General features: G+C 46.7%; 1 protein-coding gene across 1 annotated transcript; it reads left to right on the top strand.

The window, feature by feature from the left end:
- The first annotated feature begins 6,496 nt into the window (after positions 1-6,496).
- LOC149468135 (uncharacterized) lies at positions 6,497-8,604 on the top strand. Its single transcript, XM_089670626.1, has one exon. It carries the CDS (start codon positions 6,520-6,522, stop codon positions 7,333-7,335), a length of 816 nt encoding a protein of 271 aa, XP_089526752.1. The 5' UTR covers positions 6,497-6,519; the 3' UTR covers positions 7,336-8,604.
- Positions 8,605-9,302: the final 698 nt, after the last annotated feature.

Raw genomic sequence — 9,302 nt, 5'->3', positions numbered from 1 at the left:
GTCTCTTTTAAAAGATGTAAATTTAGTTAATGTAATTTACCTTAAGCTGGCGGGTGTAGTGATGTGCAGTGTTGGTGGGTCTCTCCTTCACGTGTCCCCCACGCCGGTGTAGAGCGGGCCTCTCCTCGTGTCCCCCAAGGCAGTGTAGAGTGGGCCTCTCCTCGTGTCCCCCAAGGCAGTGTAGAGTGGGCCTCTCCTCGTGTCCCCCAAGGCAGTGTAGAGTGGGCCTCTCCTTGTGTCCCCCAAGGCGGTGTAGAGCAGGCCTCATGTCCCCCAAGGTGGTGTAGAGCGGGCCTCATGTCCCCCAAGTCGGTGTAGAGCGGGCCTTGTGTCCCCCAAGGCAGTGTATAGCGGGCCTCGTGTTCCCCAAGGCGGTGTAGAGCGGGCCTCGTGTTCCCCAAGGTGGTGTAGAGCAGGCCTCGTGTTCCCCAAGGCGGTGTAGAGCAGGCCTCGTGTTCCCCAAGGTGGTATAGAGCGGGCCTCGTGTCCCCCAAGGCGGTGGAGAGCGGGCCTCGTGTCCCCCAAGGTGGTGGAGAGCGGGCCTCGTGTCTCTTAAGGCGGTGGAGAGTGGGCTTCATGGCCCCCAAGGCAGTGGAGAGGGGGCCTCGTGTCCCCAAACGTGGTGGAGAGTGGGCCTCGTGTCCCCCAAGGCAGTGCAGAGCGGGCCTCTCCTCGTGTCCCCCATGGCGGGGGAGAGCGGACCTCTCCTCGAGTCTCCCGTGGTGGTGGAGAGCAGGTGTCTCCTCTCAGTGGAGGAGAGCAGACCTCTCCTGCACCTGTCCCCTCAGCGGCGCTGCCAGTGTAATGGCGGTGCTGAAGAAGAAGTCGGAAACTGGAACTCGGCTTCACAATGAGGCTTGGAGCTCCATCTGTGCTCGCCACACAAGGATTTCCCTTCGTATTTGGCGAGCGGGCGAGCGGCTTTTTCAAGCCCTGCTTTAAAGAATAATTTTACATTTTCTTTACCAAAAAGATTGATTTCAGAGGGAATCTCTTTTAATGTATTTTCTATATGTAATAAAATATCTTTGTTAAAGCGTTGGTTCCATAAGAGCTAGAATTATATTTTCTTCCTTATCTTGTGTTATATTTGAGTTTCCCTGGTAGCCGTGTAAGGCAGATATTTTACAGGAGTGATTATTCAGGCTGTTCACACCAATGCATTTTTTAGTACTTTTTGTTTTCAGAAACGCACTCCAGTCCATTAAATATGGTTTCCTATGGGACACATTCACATCTAAGCTTTTTTGAGCTGCTGTGTTTTTGGAAAGGGTCCGGGACTTTTTAAAAAGCAAAATGAAGCATTTTTGCTACAACAGAGTTCAATGGAGAATTTGCTGAAATGCATGGTTGTGCATTTTTATTCTGCCCAGCAAATAAAAAAATTCGACTTTGGAAAAAAAAAACTGAACAAAACACAAAATGCACCACAAAGGTATCACAAACGTATCAACATGCAAGTGTACAATCCAAACGCATTGTTAACGCATTAAAAATGGTTCGGTTGGAACCAAACAGAATCAGCGAGGGAGAATGTCACCAGCACACCGAGGATCACCAATATGGGGCCAAAAGTTTTACTGAATGATCACATAGTTACAGCAAGGCAATGTTTTGGAGACTCGCAGGACTCCTCCGTCACATGCCTGATGAAGGGGCCCTGCGAGACTCCAAAACGCTGCCTTGCTGTAACTATGTGATCATTTATTAAAACGTTTGGACCCATATTGGTGATCCTCAGTGTGCTGGTGACATTCTCCCTTACAAACATATGAAAAACACATAAAAAATGCAAAATGACCTGCGAAAAGCAAACTGCAAAGATGTGAACAGAGCCTTACAGATGTTTCTCGGGGCTGCAGTTCCTCTGAGCTCCTCAAGGTGGTGATCTCACTTCTACCCAGACAGGAAGTCTCTATGGAAGACAGACAGGAAGTGATGTCAGGTACAGACAGGAAGTGATGTCAGGCAGGAAGTTCCAAGTGGTTTTGAAGTAGAGAAGAGACGTTACCAGAAGTGGTAGCAGAGGAGGTAATAAGACATTATTTTCTATTTACACCCAGTAACCCCCATCATGTCTGTCCTCTTCCTCCATAGTCACGTCCGTCCTCTTCCTCCATAGTCACATCCGTCCTCTTCCTCCATAGTCACGTCCGTTCTCTTCCTCCATAGTCATGTCTGTCCTCTTCCTCCATAGTCACGTCCGTCCTCTTCCCCCATAGTCACGTCCGTCCTCTTCCTCCATAGTCACATCCGTTCTCTTCCTCCATAGTCACGTCCGTCCTCTTCCTCCATAGTCACTGTGACGTCTTTTATCTCCAGCAGACGATGATACACACATATATAGTGTGGGAACCCAGATGAACCCCTTCAGGGGCAGAACATTCCCCCACTTCCGGGGCTGGAACATTCTCCTCATTGTGGAGATAAATTCTAGTAATATGGTCCTCTAAACAAACAGCACTGACAATAAATAGACAAGACAAGGACCATCCTGACCATACATGGCCTACAAAGGGCAATGATGACACTACACAGGCAGCCAATGGGCAATCATTACACTATGCAGCCAACACAATGATGGAGTGCCGGGGTCAGGAGTATGGAGCATAGAGCCCCTTACATTGCTGCTCAGGAGGAAGAAAACATTCCCCAGCCGGCCATGAAGAATATGTTCCATCATTGGTGTCAGAGGGAGGGAAATACTGAGGGAAGTAGAGGACTGAGGGGTCTCTGAGGAGGTAGTGGGACTAAAGAACTCTGGATCCTCTGAGGGTTTCCTGCATCTGAAGGACTCTGGGACCTCTGAGGTGGAGGAGTAGCTGAAGAACTTTGGGAGCCTGTTAGGAGGTAATAGGGCTGAACAACTCTGAGAGGTTAGTGGGGCTGAAGGACTGTGGGGGCCTCTGAGGGGGTATTCAGGCTGCAAGGCTCTGAGGTAAGAGAGGACTCATAGGAACTCTTGGTCTCTGATGGTCCTCCCATCCACCTTCACTTACTTTTCTGACCTCCTTAAAGAACTCCTGCCAGCACGTGTAGGGAGTCTTCACCTCACCATCTCACTGGTCAAGAATTATATTGCAAGACACAAAATAGAACAAAGAAGGACACTTGGTCCTTGGGGAGGTCTGTATGCATAGCATTGCTTAATGGGCGGACAGTCCAATACCTTCCCATACCACAGAATCTGGCAGTGCCGGTACTAGAATTCAGAACCTCAAAAATCCACTGCCCCTCTGTACAATGTCCTGGAAATTTCAGAATACTTGGCAACTAAGAGATCAAACCCTTCCCCCTGCTGTCCTCCTCCTACCCACACATAGAAGAGATGAGAACAGATTCCTCCCCCACAGCTCTCTACTCCACTAGCACCATCCTCCTGCTATCCAATCCAATCCCTTCTCTTATTGCAGAGAGTGACAGTGACATCACTCCTGTCAGTCAGCAGGGTGCCGGAGATTGGAGCCTTGCAGCCGTACTTCTGCCAATTATCCTGATTATCAAGCAACTCCAGCCAAAAATCAGCAAGTTCCCCGTCCTGGACATCATGATGATCCGACATTGACCTCACAGCACTGCCTCAGAGCAAACAAGTCATAGGAAGGATCATATTTATCATTCCTTGTCTGCAGATCTAATACTCATCAAAACCAGTTCAGAGACCAAACAAACCCAACAGAGAAAAGGGGATTTCTGATGCAGCAGGTCAAGAGGGTCCCGGGACCTTGAAGATTTAGTAAACCCTAAACAGTCCAGACTGAATGTCTTCCCATGGGGGGAGTAGTCCTTCAATGTCCAGCAACCCTCCTATTCCCCCCTCACATCCACATCCTATTATTGTGTGACCAATACCATCCAAATCATTCTTACTTTCATTTCCCAAAGTTATCCGTCTACAAGGAGACCTGTATAGATCACATGATGGCACCAATGAGGATGGAGGAGGACCAGAGTCACATGACTGAGAAGATACTAAACCTCACCCTGGAGATCATCTACCTGCTGACTGGAGAGGTGAGGAGGATTCTGGGAGGTCACATGACATCACTCATCTCTATTAATAAAACACAGACCTGACCAGAGAGGTGAGGAGGATTCTGGGAGGTCACATGACATCACTCTCATCTCTATTAATAAAACACAGACCTGACCGGAGAGGTGAGGAGGATTCTGGGAGGTCACATGACATCACTCTCATCTCTATTAATAAAACACAGACCTGACCGGAGAGGTGAGGAGGATTCTGGGAGTCTAACATGATATTCCTATTGGTTCCTCAATACAGAGGTTTCCTCTTCTGAAGTCAGGTGATCATATGACCATCACAGTGCCTCCATGTGACTCCCTAAACCCTGAGAGACACAACATGCAGAAGATTCTAGAAGTCACCAAGAAGATGATGGAGCTGCTGACAGGAGAGGTGAGCGGTGCCGGGAATTCTGGGACATTCTCCAGTAACAGACAAGGGATGTGTCTGGATGGTGACTGTATCATTGTGTGTGTCAGGTTCCTATAAGGTGTCAGGGTGTCACTGTCTATTTCTCCATGGAGGAGTGGGAGTATTTAGAAGGACACAAGGATCTCTACAAGGACGTCATGATGGACAATCAGCCGCCCCTCACATCACCGGGTAAGAGGAGACTTTATTGTAAAGGAGAGAGCAGTACGGAGGATCCACCTAGATCCCCCATCATCTGATAAACACATAGAAACAATGGATTCAGTCAGTGTGTGTGTTTCCTACAGATGGATCCAGTCATGGGAACCCACCACAGAGATGTCCCCGTCCTCTGTATTCCCGGGATTCCACACAGGAAGGTCACACCATCCCTCACCATCATCAGGTAGATGAGGAACAATCACTGATAGTATCATTAGGATCTGTACATTATCTGCATTGTTACCATTGATGTCATTTTTATTATATCTTTCAGAGTGGAATCCTCGGGGATGATAATATTGATGTTAAAGAAGAGTATAAAGAGGAGGATGAGGAGTATGGAGTGATAGAGGAGTTTTCAGAAGGACACAAGGATATGATGGAGCCACCTAATACCAGGAACCCACCAGAGAGATGTCCCCGTCCTCTGTATTCCCGGGATTCCACACAGGAAGGTCACACCATCCCTCACTATTACAAGGTTGGTGGGATGGAGCATCTAGAATATGGACTTGTAAAGATGATGTGGGGATTTTTCATGTACTCTTATATTTATATATTTGGTGAAATTTCTCATTCTCTTGGTTTAGAGTGAAGATCTGATAGATATAAAAGTTGAGGTGAAAGCAGAAGAAGAGGCGTATGTGAGGGATGATCAGCAGTCTATGGAGGAGGATGGAATAACGGGGACATTTATAGAGGAGGACACTCCTACAGAGATCAGCACAGGTGGGTCATGAACACTAAATCCATTCCTCCACCCATACTGCTCACTGATTGGTCCAGAGTAGGGCGGGGACTGGGTGATATCAGCCTGTAATCCCCTGGTCACTTTCCTGAGCTGTGTTCCCCGTCCTGTATTCCTGGATTTCTCTCGGATAATCTTCCTTCTCTGTGCTGCAGACACAATTTATGTCTCTAGACTGGATTTATGGAGGTTCTGGGGTTCAGCTGGAAGCTAAATCTTAATTCATTGCCTCTGCTCAACGTAGACACCTGTCAGAGCCTAGACTTGAACCCAGGACCTCTACTGTGTCTGGCAGTAACTCTTCTCACTGAGTTACCTGATATAATGGACGGCACTTTGCTTAATCCATTGCTGTGTTTTCTGCTGAGCCTTGAAATCTTTGCTCCTCCCATGAACTTCCTGATTTAAGCCATGTCTCTGCACTTCCTGTTTGGCAGATTATTGTGTCTTCTCCATCCAATATCTTGCCCTTGTCTCTCCTGCTACCTTCTGTACCTTCACTACTGACCTGGAACCACTTGTTACTGACCCTTGGCTTGTTTATTGACTACTACTACTGTGACCTGGTACTAACACGCAGCAAAACCCATACCCACCATCTGGAGCTCTGGTGATACTGGTTAGTGCTTAGACCCCGCACCTCAGGTGAGCCCATGTCATCTGTCAGGGTGACCTGCCTGTATACCTATCCTGTTGGTTGGTCTTCTTCTATAAATACTGGTCTCTGAGCCTGACCTCTGACCAGCACAGAAAAATCTGACCCAAACATGGAGGCCGCTATAGCCTACCAAGAAAAATGTTCCGAACTGGAAAGTGTAGTAAAGGGGCAACAGGAGAAAATCCATCACTGCAAAGATGATTGCTGGGCATATGTTCCCGTGATGTTGCTAACACAGGCATGCCTCTGTCAAGATGAGTGATAGAGGGGGTGGGGACCCTCGTCCTATAATCCCCTCATCACTGTCCCTCCTATAAAAGACAGTTCTGGTTGTTTCCTCACTCTCTGACTAAGGTCCATGAATAAAGAAATGACCTGGTAGGAGATCAGAGGAGCCATTTCCTAGTTCCCTTGAGGGTGGAATTGTAAGCTCCTCAGAGACCAAGCTGCCTGATGTGGGCGGAGTCCTGGTTTGGGGGAACCAATCAGCTCCTGTCTAGTAATCCTCTTTGTCTTTGTATTTTAGTCCATGGCCGGGAGATGAGGAAAACCTCCGAGGATTGTCTCACTTTGTCTCCAGACTGGAAAGTAGAAGATGAGGACATCACACAGTATAGTCCAGGAGAAAACCCGGCTCCCTCCAATGTCCATCCGGCACCACCCAGTGTAGATGGACCATCGGATTCCTCGTATCATGAGGAACCTCAGACTGTGCAGGACCGGGCCGGCCTTCCAACAGGGAAGAGCTTCTCCTGTACTGAGTGTGGGAAGGGTTTCTGTTCTAAATACAAACTTAATGTGCATAAAAGATCTCACACGGGGGAGAAGCCGTATTCCTGTCCTGAGTGCGGGAAATGTTTTTCAAGGAAGACCCGTCTTTACACACATCAGAGATCTCACACGGGAGAGAAGCTGCATTCCTGTCCTGAGTGTGGGAAAAGTTTTTCACAGAAGTCCAGTCTTTACACACATCAGAGATCTCACACCGGGGAGAAGCCATATTCCTGTCCTGAGTGTGGAAAGTGTTTTTCAGATAAGTCCAATCTTTACACACATCAGAGATCTCACACAGGGGAGAAGCCTTATTTCTGTCCTGAGTGCGGGAAATGTTTTACAAAGTCTTCCAATCTTTACACACATCAGCGATCTCACACAGGGGAGAAGCCGTACTGCTGTCCTGAGTGTGGGAAATGTTTTTCACAGACGTCCAGTCTTCATAAACATCAAAGATCTCACACGGGAGAGAAGCCACTTTCCTGTCCTGAGTGAGGGAAATGTTCCTCACTAAAGTCCTGTCTTCCTGTACATCAGGGGTCCCACACAACCCTGGAGGTGTATTAGTGCCTTGAGTGCAGGAAATGTCTTCTAGATGAATGTTGCTGGACATCCCAGCTCTCATGTGGGGAAGAAGCACCCCCTGATATACACCTCAGATATACTCCATGGCTGATCTTCATCATGGAAGAAACAGTTCATAAGGAGATCAGAGGCCCCCAAAGACATGGATGAAGTGTGGGACCGGGTTGGCTATTGATAGCAGGAGAAGAATAAAAATGGAGTCCTGCCCTGTGATTGGCTGAGTACATTTTGTGGTGGGAGATTTCACAAACACTTGCAGGTCTTTTTAAAAAAAAATGGTTCTACCTCCTGTATACCGGACACTTCCACCCCCCTTCCTGCCTAGGCTGACTGGTAACTATCAGCGCTCTCACACTTTGAATGACAATTATACAGTCATGCAACATTGTACCCAAATTATATTTTTGTAATTTTTTCACACAAATAGATATTTATTTTGGTGGTATTAAACACCACTTTTTACCATTTTTGCTTGTTTCTTGTTTTTACAAATAAATGGTCTTTCCTTATAAATGTAGACAAAGGTGTATTCTGCGCCATTTCTTGGGTACAATAACCCCAATCAGTGTCTATGATTCAGTGTGTAGGAGAGTTATAGAGTCTAGTAGAGAAACAATCTCCTGCGCCACAATATAAATGTAGATAATTTAAGCAGCCTGTATTAAAGGTGCCACAGCCACAGCACCAAAATCATCAACTAAAGTATATAAACCAATTAATACGGCGCTATACTAACAAACAAGCGATACAATAAGAATAAACACATAAAACTGACATTAGTGTAGGGTGAGGTGGACGGCTATGAGAATATCATGCATTGGAGTGACAGGAAACATATGGTGAATATTGTCCTTAGTGAATCACACAGACTTCATGCAGGTGTGAGCTGCAATGTGCCAATCCTCTAAGGCTGGGGTGCCCCCTCACCTTCCTGCTCAGGCCCCCAGGGACCAAAGAGCCTTGGGTAGTAACTGTAATATTCCTCCAGATAACAGGTGGATCCCTCTGGCAGTAATGATGTAACTCACTCCTCCTGGTTAGCCTCAGCACTAGATGGTAAGCCTCAGCAATCGTTGGTATCCGTGGTGTCTCTCCGGTAATGGCTCTCCAATACGGTCACCAGTGAGGCAAGAGAGACTTATATAGTGTAAAACCTTTTATTTATTTTTAAAAGAAACTAAGAGCTTACTTACACAGATCTTCAGACAAGCAAGCCTTTACACCACTCCAAGGGTGTACTGTATTCGGAAAACGGAGCACCAAGATGGCGCCCACGCCGGATATGACGTCAGGCCGTCGATCGTAAGAAGCTCCTCCCACTGGCGTATCTACGCGTTACGTCACTCAAACACGTGACTTCGTCAGGATATACGCCTACTACTGGTGGAGCTTAATTTATTTGGTCGATTAGCCAATCAGCATTTCTACTAGGCGGTGCCAGCCGCCATTAAGGTGAAGTACAATACCGAAGACGATCTTCTGTATGCATTTGCGGCAATACGTACATTCAATACCGGAGTTGGTGGCCATAACAATATTGATTAAAATAATTAGGACGCATAATGATGCATAATGTATAAAAGGTCATAAAATGTGAATATAGATAAAAATAAAAGTAAAAATAGGTTGTCTTAGTGGGTAAGGTGCAAGCTCCAATCACAGGGCTAAGCACCCTAAGGTGGCACTCTACACATATCGACCGCCATACAGTACCACAAGGGAGAAAACATATATTGCCAATTGGATATGTGGGATCTATTATAAATCCAAAGACCCCCGCATTGTATGGTAATACATACTAGGTTAAAGTAAAAATAAATGAGTATATATAAAAAATATATTAAAAACCGAAAAATGCCACAAAGGCCCATTTATAC

Source organism: Staurois parvus, unplaced genomic scaffold (genome assembly GCF_062004578.1).
Source record: "Staurois parvus isolate SC_StPar_1 unplaced genomic scaffold, SC_StPar_1.0 ptg000092l, whole genome shotgun sequence".
Taxonomy (NCBI): Eukaryota; Metazoa; Chordata; class Amphibia; order Anura; family Ranidae; genus Staurois; species Staurois parvus.
The sequence above is the reverse complement of the archived record's forward strand: the minus strand, read 5'-3'. Positions and strand labels throughout refer to the sequence as shown.

Bases quoted from the DNA above. Each gene is read 5' to 3' on its own strand.
- LOC149468135 (XM_089670626.1), top strand. From the start codon at position 6,520: ATGTGGGCGGAGTCCTGGTTTGGGGGAACCAATCAGCTCCTGTCTAGT.